The following is a 15,381-nucleotide window of genomic DNA, read 5'->3' as shown; positions in this document are numbered from 1 at the left end:
ACCCCACTCTGTCATATTGCATGGCCTACCACTTGGTGAGTTGCTGTTGTTCCCAGCTGCTTCCACTTTGTTATAATATCACTAACAGTTGATCGTGGAATATTTAGTAGCAAGGAAATTTCATGGATTGACTTATTTCACTGGTGGCAACATATCATGACATCATGCTTGTATTCACTGAGCTCCTGAGAGCGACCCATTCTTTGGCAAATGTTTGTAGAAGCAGTCTGCATGCCTAGGTGCTTGATTTTTTTTACACCTGTGGCCATAGGGGTGACTGGAACACCTTTATCCAATGATTTGAAGGGGTGTCCTAATACTTATGGTAATATAGTGCATGAGCGGCGGCAAAGAGGGTGGGTTTTAATGCCCACATACCACACATATGCATCCATGAGTGACAAAGCATTCTGTGCTCACACAATGACTGATCTCTTAAAAGGGGCTCATGGTCTGTATTAATGATCGGGATCCAGCGGTACTGCGGGACCATTGTGATAGCCAATCACAGTGGTCATGCGATTAGTCGATCCTTCCTGCCCCCTGGGCGTACAGATCCTGTTAAAGGTACACCAGGGCTGAGCAGGAAGAGGTTAATGGCTAACAAATATACAAGGTCCATTATAACTAACTGCTATTACTCTTTTTAATTTAACTGCCTAAAATTGACATCCTGTAATAAAACATGGTCTGTAGCTTTAGTAGCTACTTGAGATAGCTTTTAATTCACAACTAATTAAGTTTTAATAGATTTAAGGGTATTTTAATATCTCCTGAAATAGTCTTCCTAAAGTTTAGGATTAGGATTAATATTTAAGTAAGAAAACATTGTACTTTAGTTTGCTCATAGTTGCTCATGTAATTTTGTGTTTATCAATTTCTTATTGCTGTTAAAGTGTTTTACTAAACCCAGGACTTTAAGTTTAAAATGTACACATGCATATCACAAAAATAAGATTTTGAATACATTATTTTACGTATTAAATATACCTTTTTTAAATACACCAGTTTCAACTACTTCATTGGACCTACTATGCAATTACAATGGAAAAATTCAAAATTTCACACTCTACAATGAACTGCATATGCTAGCATTTTCAAAATATCCAAATGTCAAATATGTGATTTTTATTGGTGTGTTATTTATTTATTTGTTTGGCATGCTCGGAAACATTTTTGTTACTTTAATTGTATGCTGCACTGAGCAGTTGCATACCCCAATGTACTTTTTTCTATGCAATCTAACAGTCTTGGACATTATATACATCTCTGCCATTTTGCCAAAGCTGCTATTTATCACAATCACAGGTGATGCTAATATCTCCTACCAAGGATGTTTTACACAAGTTTTTCTCTGTTTTTTGTGTTGGCACAGAATTTTTCTTATTAACATCTATGGCATATGATCGATACATTGCCATTTGTATTCCATTTCACTACAATTTTATAATGAACAAAATACTTTGCTTAACCCTGAGCTTATTCTGCATCAGTCTAGGTATCTTTAATGCCTTGATGTATGTGTTGATATCTAAGTTATCATTCTATAGTTCTAGTGAAATTAACCATTTCTTTTGTCATATGAAGACGATACTCGCCATCTCCGGTAGTGACAGCAGTGGCATTGCGGTTCTAATAAATGTTGATGGTATTGTTTTGGGTTTTTTTCCCTTAATGCTTATTCTTACATCTACATTCTATCTACAGTTATGAAGATCAACACATCTCCAAATGTTCTTCTCATCTCATCGTTGTTTTATTATTTTGTCTCACATCTCTCAGTCTTAACATAAAACCAGAATCTATTTTTTTGCAGGAACAGGACAAACTTCTCTCTATGCTGTACATTGGTGTTGTTCCAATGTTAAATCCCCTGGTATACAGTCTGAGAAACAAAGAAGTCTTAAAAGTCATTAAAAAATATTTCAAGACATTAACCAATGTATTTGTATTTTAAGGTTTACAGTATATGATATCTCTACTGGCAAATGTAGGTAGTCATGTACAGCATATTAATGTATTTTAATGCGGATATTTTCTTGTTTGTCTGGCTGTCTGTTCTTGGGGCACTTGTAATCTTTTTTTTAATCATTTCAAGATGATATGCTAAATAAAGGGCAATAGGCTGGGAAGATTACTACAGACAGGTTGGTGCCAGATTTGTTTACCTAAACCCCTGTTGCCCAACCTGCTGTCTAGGAGCCACATGTAGCCCTCTGGCACTTTCTGTGCAAGCCATGGGCCCCCTGCAGTCACTAATAAGTGTTTTCTCATAGTCCTGTTATAGCAGCAATTTCTAGCACTCCGGTGTAATGTGTTTATAGCCTGTGACTGCCTCCTGAACCATGACACACTCCTATAGCATGTTCACATACTCTGACCATCACAGGTATTGAAAGGTTGTCGATAGCCCCTGGCTATCAGTCTTTATTAGGCTGTTGAAGGTACGACGCGTCGGGGAGATTGACTTCATCTCAGAAAAGACAACAGACATACACATACACAGTGATAGTTGAAATCAATCTCTCAAGTTTATTAGCGGGAAGAAAATTAATATAACAGAAAAAAGAAAGGTGGGGGGCACAGAGTATCAAAAAGCTGAGTTGTCAGTAATTGATTGGCTGAATACAAAAAGACAACATTGACGTCAATTCTGAAAAGTGATGAGAAGCGGAGTTTCACTTTCCCAGGAATAAAAGTTTCTACATTGTTTTAAAACACTTATCTACTACATACAACAGAATCTCGCTAGATACTTGTCAAGGCTGTAAACATGACTTTCTCAGGCCTTGAAATCAGTTACAAGTATCCAACAATTATTTTCCCATGGGACAGAAATATTTGACTTTTAATTATATCATAACAGAAACAGGTGCTGTTAGTATAAAGAAATAATTGGATACTATCTCCATCTTTACCAAGGCTAACCTAACATAAGAAATAGAAGAAGAATATTGTGAGTACAGTTCTGTAACACATAACTGACACAGCATATTTTCATTAACTCATTCTGGGTATAATACAAAACAATTAATCAACATGTTAGTACAAAATGGAGTTGGGGGGAAAACAAAATGACAGACAAGAAAGACATACATTTCAGGTATTATGTCTGCAGTTTTTAAATATCTCTTGTTTCCTGTCCACAGTCTCTGACCATCTTTTGTATTACGTCCACGGTCTCTGACCATCTTCTGTATTATGTCCAGAGGCTCTGACCATCTCTTGTATTATGCCTCTAGTCTTTGAGTATATCTTCTTCTGTGTCTGGGGTCTCTGACAGTGAATATTCACTGAATTTTATGTGCAACCCTTTGGTTATGTTGGGGGCTACACTTGAGGCCCCATATTAACCACTTGCTTCTCAAGCCTATTCTGCCACTTCCCTCCTACCTGTGAAATCATCATTTTTTTTGCTAGAAAGTTACTTAGAACCCCAAAGCATTATACAGTATATGGTTTTAAGGCAGAGAGCCTTGAGAATAAAATGGCAAGTGGTTTAATTTTTACGTCACGTGGTATTTGCGCATCAGTTAAATGCAATTTTTTTGGTAAAAATACACTGTAACTAATTCATTGCACACAAACACAATATAATACCAATTTTTGGGTAAAATATACAATATGATGTTACACCAGGTAAATAGATACCTAAGGGGTAATGAATAAGCGCTGTATTTAGCATGAAACGCGTTTACCTGCCAGTCCCCTGCTGTATTTCCACTGTCTGGATTGGTTTTATTTTGGTTCAATAAAGTGAATTGTTTGTAGTGCTGCTGATTGAGCTTCCTTTGTTCTCATCTATGCAGCACACGAGCTGGGCTAGCACCTACAGGAGTTGTGCTTGGAGATTGGGAGTCTCTCTACCTTGAGCAGTGGTAAACATATAAAATATATATATATATATATATATATATATATATATAAAATATAAATAGATACCTAACATGCCACACTTTAAAATTGCTTACACCTGTGGAACAGCGCCAAACTACGGTACCTAAAAATCTCTATAGGTGATGCTTTAAATGCCTTTACAGGTTACTGTAATGGAACCAACCCAGACTGCGCTTGAGTACTTCCGTTAGAATACCACAACAGACACCACAGCCGACCATACAAGACTAGACGACACCAGTCTATTACCCCCTCCCTCCTAGATTGTAAGCTCGAAAGAGTAGGGCCCTCTTACCCCTCGTGTGCTGTTCGTAGTTGCTGTAATGTTTCATGTATTGTCCCCCCCTCTATTGTACAGCGCTGAGCAAACCCTTTGGCGCTATATAAACTCAATGTAATGTAATGTAATGTAATGTATCTGAACATGGAACTCTTTATTTTAAACTCAAACAGGCCTTTTATACAATACACCCTGAGACTGATCACATGATCATATGCAAAAGCAGCTATATACAGAAATAGACTTAACACTCTAAACAGTAAGTTAATTAGGTTAGCTAGCTGGTTGACAGAAACAAAAGTTGAATGGGAATTCACACCTAGACAATGGTTTGATGAATTAGGATCTCACTACAGAGCAGAAGGTCCAGCTCCTTCAATACACATGTCTAGTTCAGAATCAACAGCCAGGAATAGTCTTCATATGGCTGATAAATATTACTGTCCCATCTGAAGTAATTCCATCCTCATTCTCAGTGCCCATTAGTCAACCTGTGCTCCTTAGAGACACAGGGTGACTTGCACATAAGAGGGATATGGGGAGCTGAGATAGGGGTCTCCCAGCCTCTGCAAAATAAGCTGGGTTCCATGAGCCCTCCACTCAAAGTGACTCCCTTCAGAGTTACCACAGGAGGTCTGGGGATAGAATTATTGCTCTCACTGACCTTCACCATGATACCTCACATGCATGGTGCAATCACCATTTATGTATGCATGCAGAACCGGCATATCCATTCTGCTATGTGCACAAGCATGGGAGGATGGGGTGCTTTAAAAAAAAAAAAAAAATTTTTACACTGTCTCTTTACATTTTTAATCGCTTTTATTGCTGTCACAAGGAATGTAAACATCCCTTGTGACAACAATCAGCAATGAAAGGTCCTCTTTACAGAGACATCTGGGGTCTATCAGACCCCAGTTGTCTCCTCTGCCCATAACAGCGATGATGCATCATCCCAGTAAACCACTTTGACTTGAGGACGTACGGGTGCATTGTCCTATGGGGAAGGAAGGATTTTAAAAAATTGACTGTCATTGATCTAAACTATGGGAGCAAACTTTCTTTTGTCTCCAGACACCATATTCAAAGCTTTCTCTTGTAGAGATAAACAATAAGGATGGCTGACTTAACAAAAGGATATCTGAAAGTATCCAATCCTTAAAGGACTAGTCTAATTTAATTAGAATAGAGATAGCTGCTCACTAATCAGTGCTAGCAGGGAGCAGCCAAATGTCATTTGATCAACTTCTGTCAAAGGGACATGTTGTAAAATGTTCCTCAATTAGTGACTGCAGCCAGTCAGCTGCAGCCTCTGATCAGTGTAGTTTGGCAGTACCGGTATCAGAGTACAATATACTGAACTAGCAGGGCCTCATTAGTGTGGATGGAGAAATCTGTTCTTTTTAGACTGCTGACTGATTAAGAGATCAAATGTGCTGACTTGAATCCATTTCTATGCGTGTTTTACCTCCAAAGTCTTCCTCAGTAGCTCGACCACCATCCAGGACATCCTCTGACATTTCAGAATGCTTGCCACTGTGTCTTTCTTTTACTTACGTTCAGAGGTCCGCTCTCAGTCTCAATTTCTCTCTCAGTCGTCCCCTCTTCCTGTGCCATCAGGATCTGAAGTCTTTTTCTAATTTAAATCTAAAGCCAGTTCAATCTGTAGAAACTATACCTCCCATAATCCTCCACACTTCTCTCCAGAGTCTTAAGCAGTTCACGTCCTCAGTTCTCCCCCTAAATGATGGAGGCAGGGCTGTGGATAAGGTGGTACCACCAGTCCTCCTGTACGGGGCCCAGGCCAGCAGGGTGGCTCCGGCAGCTGGGTGAATAGGATGTGAGCAGAGAGAATGAACGGTATGATGGGGGGCCAATTACTGAAATCGATGCCCTGTATGTCTCTCTCTGCAGCACCTGAAAGCTGGATTCTTCTACTCTCCCTCTCACTGGTTTTCAGCTTCTGCAGAGAGACATACAGGGGATCGGTTCCAGTAATTGCTCCCCCTGCCCACCATGCCGACCAACGTCCCTGTGCACATCTGATTCACCCAGCTGCTTGGGATGGAGAGTGGGGGAAGGGTCTGATAAGTATGTCACATAACTAGCCCCTTCCTTTCCTGAATGAACACAATTGAGTGATCGGCACTGATCACTCATTGTATTCATTCATAACTGAAGCATAGTAAACTGTGTTTTTTTTTTAAGGGGGCCCTGTCAGGTTGGCTGTATGGGGGTTTTTAACAGCAGCCCTGGATGGAGGGCAGCTTTTAACTGACTGCTCCATGTTCTGTAACAGCAGCCTCTGCTGAAGCCGTGCCTGTATACTGTCTCTGATCAGACACAAAAATCCTCTTCCTTTCAGTGTTGCAGACTGGGCTACACCCAGAAGTGGTGAACAATTTATCACCAAAATAATAAAGCCTCATTTATTACTCTAATGCAGTCAGGCATAATATAAAGAAATACATATATTTTTCATTACATGTTTTGTATGTATTAAATGCTGAAAAACAATCACACCATTGCTCTCACACCACACAGTGGATATGGTCTGAAGTGGTGTGACAAATCCCCTGCACACCGCTCCATTCAATGAAACTGTACAGGGATACATAATGATCTGATGATAACCAACACAAGAAGGATCAGAACTCCTTGTGTATGTTACCAAATTGTGCTGACAAGCTTAACCACTTGCCTACTGGGCACTTTTACCCCCTTCCCGCTCAGGCCACCTTTCAGCTCTGTCGCACTTTGAATAACAACTGTGCGGTCATGCAACACTGTACCCATATATCTTTATAATTTTTTCCACACACATAGAGATTTCTTTTGGTGGTATTTAATCACCGCTGGGTTTTTTTTTTGCACTATAAATGAAAAAAGATCGAAAATTGTGAAAAAGAAATGCATTTTCTTTGTTTCTGATATACAATTTTGCAAATAAATAATCTTTCTTCACAAATTTAGTCCAAAATGTAGTCTGCTAAATTTATTTGGTAAAAATAATCCAAATCAGTGATTATTATTTAGTTGGTAGGAAAGTTATAGCATCCACAAACTATGGTATATATTTAAAAATTGCTAAATCCTGATGTACTGACGGCCTATTTTATTTCTTGGGCCAAAAAATGCCAGGACAGTGCAAATACCCCCACAAATGACCACTTTTTGGAAAGTAGACAGTCTGAGGTATTTAGTAAGAGGCATTTTTGATTTTAATTTTGTGGAAAATGAAGAAATGGAAAAAAACATTGTACTACCCCGGGCAAGTGATCAGGATTTTTTCTTTACACGTTATGATTGCTTATACCAACGAATTTCATTGCTATAAGCAAGCATTTTTACTGAATAAAACTGATTAATTCAGTAGTTTTTGTTGTGATCAGCTGTGATTGGCCACAGCTGATCACATGCTACAGTTTGTACATGTGACCACTGTGACCAATCACAGATAGCAGCACAGTTGTAAGCAATGAATGGCAAGAAAGGAAGTTGACATTTACAAGTGTCATGTGAACTGCTGTGATTGGTCACAGTGATCACGTGACACTGGCAGTGAGCTGGTGTAGTGATCTGTCATCGGCTGTGTCCGGTGAACACAACCAGTGACAGATCGCAACGGAGCTTGGCTCAATCCTGTGAGGGCGTCCTACTAGGATAATAGGGATCCCACTTGGCCATCATCTTACAATAGGCCGGGCAGGAAGGAGTTATAGGAGTAGTACAGCCAAAGCTCAGTACAAAGTACTCAGTACAAAGTACTGTACTCAGCTCAAAGTACAGCCCAGGATGATTGGACTACATTCCACAGTTCTTCTCTATTTCTTGGTTTTGCCTCAGAAACTGCATTTGTGATGTCACCCCACAAGTTTTCTATGGGATTAAGATCTGGAGATTGGGCTGGCCACTCCATAACGTCAATCTTGTTGGTCTGGAACCAAGATGTTGCACATTTACTGGTGTGTTTGGGGTCGTTGTCTTGTTGGAACACCCATTTCAAGGGCATTTCCTCTTCAGCATAAGGCAGCATGACCTCTTCAAGTATTCTGATGTATTCAAACTAATCCATGATCCCTGGTATGTGATAAATAGGCAGAACACCGTAGTATGAGAAACATCCCCATATCATGATGCTTGCACAACCATGCTTCACTGTCTTCACAGTGTACTGTGGCTTGAATTCAGTGTTTGGGGGTCGTCTGACAAACTGTCTCCGGCCACAATCTTACTTTCATCAGTCCGCAAAATGTTGTGCCATTTCTCTTTAGGCCAGTCAATGTGCTCTTTGGTAAATTGTAACCTCTTTAGCATGTTTTTTTTTCAACAGTGGGACTTTACAGGGGCTTCTTGCAGATAGCTTGGCTTCACATAGGCGTCTTCTAATTATAACAGTACTCACAGGTAACTTTAGACCTTCTTTGATCTTCCTGGAGCTGATTGTTGGCTGAGTCCTTGCCATTTTGGCTATTCTTCTATCCATTGGAATGGTAGTTTTTCGCTTTCTTCCACGTCTTTCAGGTTTTGGTTGCCATTTAAAAGCATTTGCGATCATTTTAGCTGAGCAGCCTATCATTTTCTGCACTTCTTTATATGTTTTCCCCTCTCCAATCAACTTTTTAATCAAGGTACGCTGTTCTTCTGAACAATGTCTGGAACGATCCATTTTCCTCAGAATTTCAGAGAGAAATGCACTGTAACCAGCATGGACAACATTTGCAGCCTTCCTTCCTTAAATAAGGGCAATAATTGCCACCTGTTTTTCAAAGAATGAATGACCTCACTAATAAAACTCCACACTGCTATTATTTTGAACATGTCCCTCAATTACACAGAATCAGCAGCATGCATGTCATGACTGTTGGGTCTGTTGGATTTCTATTACTCTACTACACCTGCTAGTAAATTATTTGCCATGTAGAAATATCATGTAGAAATATCATTTCTGCCAAAAACAGTGATTGATCAGGTTAGTGATGTCTGACTGCTATTATTTTGAACACAACTGTGTATGTATGTGTGTGTGTGTGTGTGTATGTATATATATATATATATATATATATAGTTGTGCTCAAAAGTTTACATACCCTGGCAGAAATTGTGAAATTTTGGCATTGATATTGAAAATATGACTCATCATGCCAAAAAATGCTCTTTTATTGAAGGATGATGGTCATATGAAGCCATTTATTATCAAATAGTTGTTTGGCTCCTTTTTAAATCATAATGATAACAGAAATCACCCAAATGGCCATGATCAAAAGTTTACATACCCTGGAATGTTTGGCCTTGGTACAGACACACAAGGTGACAAACATGGGTTAAAATGCCAATTAGAGGTTAATGTCCCACATCTGTGGCTTTTTAAGTTGCAATTAGTGTCAGTGTGTAAATAGTCAATGAGTTTGTTAGCTCTTACGTGGAAGCACTGACTAGGCTAGATACTGAGCCATGGGGATCAGAAAAAAACTGTCAAAAGTCCTGCCTAACAAGGTAATGGAACTTTATAAAGATGGAAAAGAACATAAAAAGATTTCCAAAGTCTTGACTATGCCAATCAGTACTGTTAAATAACTTATTAAGAAGTGGAAAGTTCGGGGATCTCTTGATACCAAGCCAAAGTCAGATAGACCAAGAAAGATTGCAGTCATAACTGACAGGAGAATTGTCTGGGACTCAAAGAAAAACCCACAGGCAACCTAAAAGAAATACAGGCTGCTCTGAAAAAAGATGGTGTGGTTGTTTTTAACGAGTACAATACGGTTATACTTGAACAAAATTGACCTGTTTGGTTGAAGTGCCAGAAAGAAGCATTTACTGCATATATGTCATATATGTCAGGCTTTAACCGCCCCCCCACCACCACCACAGCAGTCACACTATCCAAAAATGTGATCAGCAGTCAGGAAATTGAAAACCTATTTCATGCCCCTAGAGAGCCTGAAGGTGCTTCTTATATTTTGGGCCCATATATATTGCTAAGCTGTGTAAAGTTTCACACATATATAGAATGTGTTTTGAGGTGTAATTCTAAGTACGCCTTTGCTGCATGTTAGATTAATCTTATTAATTAACAACTTTAGATATGTATGGGTACTGCAATGGGAAGTAAAATGTCACCCCAATATGCCAATTTATTTATGGCTGACCAGGAGGAAAAATTCCTGAACAGCATGGAACAAAAACCATACAGATACTATCGCTATATTGATGATATTTTCATCATATGGACAGAAGGTGAAGAAAACCTAAAACAATTTTACTCATTGATCAACACTTTTCATCCATCAATCAAACTAAAAATGGAATACTCAAACACACACGTCAACTTCCTAGACACCACAGTATACATCAGGGATGATACGCTTCACACCTCAATATACAGGAAACCCACTGACAGATGCAACTACCTCCACAGTTCTAGCTTCCACCCCCAAAACACAAAACGTGCCATCATACACAGTCAGGCTATTAGATACCACCGAATATGTTCTGATCCAAGAGACAGAGATAAACATCTCGGGACACTAGCAGACGCCTTCCATAAGAAAGGTTACAAGGACAAAACTATCAACACCAGCATAAACACAACCTTGAGAACCCGAAGAGAAAATCTACTTCAGTACAAAGAGAAAAAAAACAAACAACCGTGTACCTCTAGTAACCACATACAACCCAGCACTAGAAGGGATAAGAAAAATAATCAAAGATTTACAACCCATCATAACAGAGGATGGAACTCTGAAAGAAATATTCCAGCAACCCCCAATACTGGCCTTCAGACAACCCCCCAACCTAAAACTAATCAGTAGGAAACTTCCTTCTGATCAAGATGTCACAAATAATGGAAGCAAACCCTGCAATAAAAAACGCTGCAAACTGTGCAACCAAATCAATCCATCAAAAAGTGTCAGACACTCAAAAGGGATCTTCAATATTTCCGGATCATACAGCTGCACCTCTAGTAATGTTGTGTACCTTATCTAGTGCAGAAAATGCAGGAAAGGATCTTATGTTGGCGAAACAGGACAGAAGTTGCAAACAATGATGAATTTGCACAGACATACCATCAAGGAACATAAAGAAGATGACTTCTGCACACCTGTGGGACACCGTTTCGCACAACCAGACCACACAATGGGAGACCTCAATATTTTAGTTCTTAAAGGAAATTTCAAATCCATTCAGGAAAGAAAAACTTTTGAACTAAGAATGATAATTCTATTTGACACAAGAGATAACGGCCTGAATTTGGACATGGGATTCCTCAATCATTATCCAACAGTTTTATGACTATCAGCTCAAGCTTGACTCCCTCTGTGTGAGTGTTGTCTTCACCCCCTTTGCTTTTGCTGTGTCTTATCTCTAGCCTCTTTTTTTTTTTTTCATCTCTGCTAACATTCTGCTAAAACTTTGTGATTTGTATAGTACTGCTTGGACCTTGAAGAAGGAGACACTCCCCGAAAGCTTGTCCTCAAAATTGTATGTTAGTGCAAATAAAAAAAGTATCACGGACAGTACTCAATTGTTTCTGTTGAAAATGCACTAATATGGCTACAATCACCTCAAGCAACTTTAGATAAAAAATTCAAATTTTCTTTCCTGCATTTTCCAAAAAAAGTGGCAAAAAATGTTTTCAAAAGACCCACTATGCCTTTCTGAGGTCTGAAGAAGGAGCCTACTGAGCATGCTCCGAAATGCATTACTGCCCCTTCACCTCCATCCGACTCCACTCTCCAAGCCTCATTTTGATGCACAGGCACATCCTGGGCTCTACGTCCTGATCCTATAGACAGAGTTTGCTGCTGGATGGCTGGGTGTTCCACCTGGATCTTATTACACCACACAATGAGTCTTTTTAACTATTTATCTTGTAAGTGCAATTTATCTATTGGTTACTAATAAATTCTCAATACTGCACTTAGAGGCGCCTTCCTCTCATTTTCATGTTCATGCATTAGAGCCTTGCTTCCACTCTAAGAAGAGCTGCCTCAGTGTTACTGCTCCCATTCATCCATCCATCCCTAATATCCATCTGGCACCTTTATCCTACAGCTACAGAGGTTGGGCTCTAACAAGCGCGCCCTATACTATATACATAACCTTTCTGAAAATACCTAGGGATGTTTGCTTTTCAAAATGTGGTCATTTTGGGGGTGTTTCTTCTTTCCTGGCACTTCAGGGCCTCAGAAAATATAAGTAGTTAGGAAATTAAACATGTAATTTAAAAACCCAGTGGTGCCCCTTGGATTTTGAGCCCCTCTATGCATCTAGACTGTGAAAAAGTCTCACACATATGGTATCCCCATACTTACTCAGAGGAGTAGCAGAATGTGTTTGGGATGTAATTGTAAGTATGCCCATGTTGTGTGTGAGAAATAACTTTTCTAAATGACAACTGTGTGAAAAAAAATATTTAATTTCTTCATTTTCCCAAACAATTGTGACAAAACATTAAAACTTAAAAAACCCACCACACCTCTTACTAAATACCTTGGACTGTTTACTTTCCAAAAGGGGTAATTATGGGGGTATTTGTACTGTCCTGCCATTTTAGGGAAATTAAACAGGCAGTTAGTGCTTAAGGATTGTGCTTATGTTCCCACTTGGCATATTCCTCCTTACTTTCAATATGGTTACTGAAGTAAGGAGAAATATACCAACTAGGGATGCCAAAAACGTAACTTCCCCATTTTATTTGAATAATCTGACTAAAAATGGTTAGCAAAGTTCTTGCAGCATTATATAAAAGAATGCAGTGTTAAAAAGATTTTTAAAAATTGCTAAGATATAGCACAAGACACAAGGTGGAATTCTTTGGGGATTACACCTTTCGCTGTGATTTTTTTTTTTTTTTTTGCATACAGTAGTGATACTTGCTGCAGCTTACAACAGATATACTATATCTTATATGTATCACTTAATAAATAATTCTGCTTATATATGGTGTAGTCAGAGAGCAGAGGAGGAGGAGCAGTTAGAGAGGTGTCAGTTGGAAGTTGGAGATGGAGTGAAGAGAGGAGCCTGGAAGGGGGCTCAGATGGAGAAGGGCTCACCTACAGGCAGTGGAGCTTGGAAGGAGGAAAGCTCAGACCTTCATCGGCCCCCAGAGCGAGAATCACCTGTATAGCAGGGAAGAATCAGCCCAGCTAAAATTCCTGGTAGCAAACACCAACCTACCAGCTGCACAGGAGAAAGACTGAGTGAGTAGAACTGTACCCCCTGAGCCAAAAAGGGGAAGGAATTACTCTAGTGCGAAGTTGGATTAGCCTGCCCCCAGGACTGTTTCACTATTTATGTGGGAAACACCGGATCCCCTGCTCAGGGATTCACCCAGCTGGTTAAGGAATACCTAGGATCTGGAAAGGTACTACAGGAGATGCTGGCTAGCTTGTGAGTTTGCTGAAATCACTTGTACATAGTTCAGGAAGTTCTCAGTTTCTCAGTTCCATTGGGCATCCCTTACACCCCTTACCATATCCAAGTTGAAATCCCCCTAATAAAATGCAAAAAAACAAGCTCAAGGACTGGTTACCGACTCCTGCATGCAAGTCGGTGTGGAAATTCGTGTTGCCTGGCTGTGCAGGACTACCGGGGGACCCAAAACTTCAGCAACTCCTAAGGGGGTAGTGCTACAAGTAATATCTGTTAAAGTGGCAACAGACATTTAGAAATGATCATACAATAAAAAATTGACTGCAACTTAAATGAATAAAAATCGCAAACCAAAGATCCTCTATTTGATTGACTTAGTAAGCTCTCAATCAATTTTGACTCTGCCGGGATGATTGGCTGTGACAGGCTTATATTGATTGCTTATAATTAATCAAACAAATATCTGTTTGTGTCAGGAGAACTGATTGTACTTCAGCTCAAATAAGTGATCATGTTAAATATAGTAGATAATTTACAGTTATAGCTGAAAGATTGTATTTTTGATTGATATAGTCAGCCGATTGCAGAATATGGAACAAAACCACATGGGTTGCATTCTTAATTTTTTAACCACGTGTTTGTGATCACTTGCACATACATCACTCACAAATTGCTATGTGTATGACCTCCTTAAGTTTTGAGTGAACTTTTTCTTTAACACATGACTGTCTAATTATAAAGATGTGCTGCAAAACAATCCGATCAACACTTGTATCATTCATCTTAATTAATAATCATATTGAGGCTGATAATGTGTTCTTTTTTGCTTCATTTTCACATTAGCTTCAGCTGGGTAACATCACAGGATCTTCAATTCCAGGAAGTGGGTAAAGAGAACATGAAGAATGCCAACTGCTGAAAGGCCAATCATAAACCAGAGAACACCGGCGTTAAGATACATTGGAGCCAATCTGGAAAAACAAATACTAACATATTTAAAAAGAATATTCAGGTTAAATTAATATGCCTAGCAAGGATAGCCATTTCTGGAAACTAAAATTTGTTACAAGGTTTATTATGTCTAAATTGTATAAAGGATGTAAGTTCTCCGGGGTGCTTAACCCTTTTGTGATCAGACATCTTTGATGCCCAATTCAAATTTAAAAGTGTGAGCATCCGTTTGCTAACTTGACAACAGCTCTATGGCTAATTTGCATACCTAAATAATTTTCTATTTTTACACACATTTAAACTATTACATTGAAATGTAAACACTTTTTTGTTTTACTTTTTACATTTTTGATTCATTTTTTTGTTAATAATGTAATTGTATCTTCCAGTTCCAGTATTCCAGAGCCGTTTTTGCACACGTTTAAAAAATCATTTTAGGCGTGAGGTTTAGTTTAAACCATTAAAAATAATACTGTATATGTTCTGAAAGCAGACACCATGGAGAAAAACAGTGGTAGTTCCAATTTTTTATGTCATATATTATTTGCATAACACTTTATCAAGCACAAATATTCAGTAAAAAATACACTAAAGTTAACTTTAGGGTGCATAAACATGATATTGTCCAATTTGTGGTATAATGTAAAACATGAGGTTGTGCCAAGCAAACAGATACCCATCATGTCAAGCTTTAAAATTGCACACCCTTAAAACAACAAAAACTTCAGTACTCCGGATGTACCATAAACAATAGTTTATAATCCCCATTTCTTTAGAGCTAGCCATGAATAATGGCCCTAGAATTATTGTTTTCACTCCAGCTTGTGCAGTGATATGTAATGTGTGTAGTGAAAGCAAAGTTTCCTTACAAAGCC

General features: G+C 38.9%; 1 protein-coding gene and 1 pseudogene across 1 annotated transcript in view; one reads left to right on the top strand and one right to left on the bottom strand.

Moving 5' to 3' along the window:
- Nucleotides 1-1,085: 1,085 nt before the first annotated feature.
- Nucleotides 1,086-1,957, top strand: LOC149444809 (olfactory receptor 5V1-like; annotated as a pseudogene).
- A 10,626-nt stretch (nucleotides 1,958-12,583) lies between these two features.
- LTC4S (leukotriene C4 synthase) overlaps nucleotides 12,584-15,381 on the bottom strand; it is a 79,446-nt gene continuing 76,648 nt past the window's right edge. Inside the window, exon 6 of the mRNA XM_089654510.1 lies at nucleotides 12,584-14,526. Coding sequence (XP_089510636.1) covers nucleotides 14,415-14,526 — 112 coding nt within the window. The 3' untranslated portion in view covers nucleotides 12,584-14,414. The remainder of the gene's footprint in view (nucleotides 14,527-15,381) is intronic.

This window comes from Staurois parvus, unplaced genomic scaffold (assembly GCF_062004578.1).
Source record: "Staurois parvus isolate SC_StPar_1 unplaced genomic scaffold, SC_StPar_1.0 ptg000770l, whole genome shotgun sequence".
Lineage (NCBI taxonomy): Eukaryota > Metazoa > Chordata > Amphibia > Anura > Ranidae > Staurois > Staurois parvus.
Note: the sequence above shows the minus strand (reverse complement) of the source record. Positions and strands in the feature narration are given on the sequence as shown.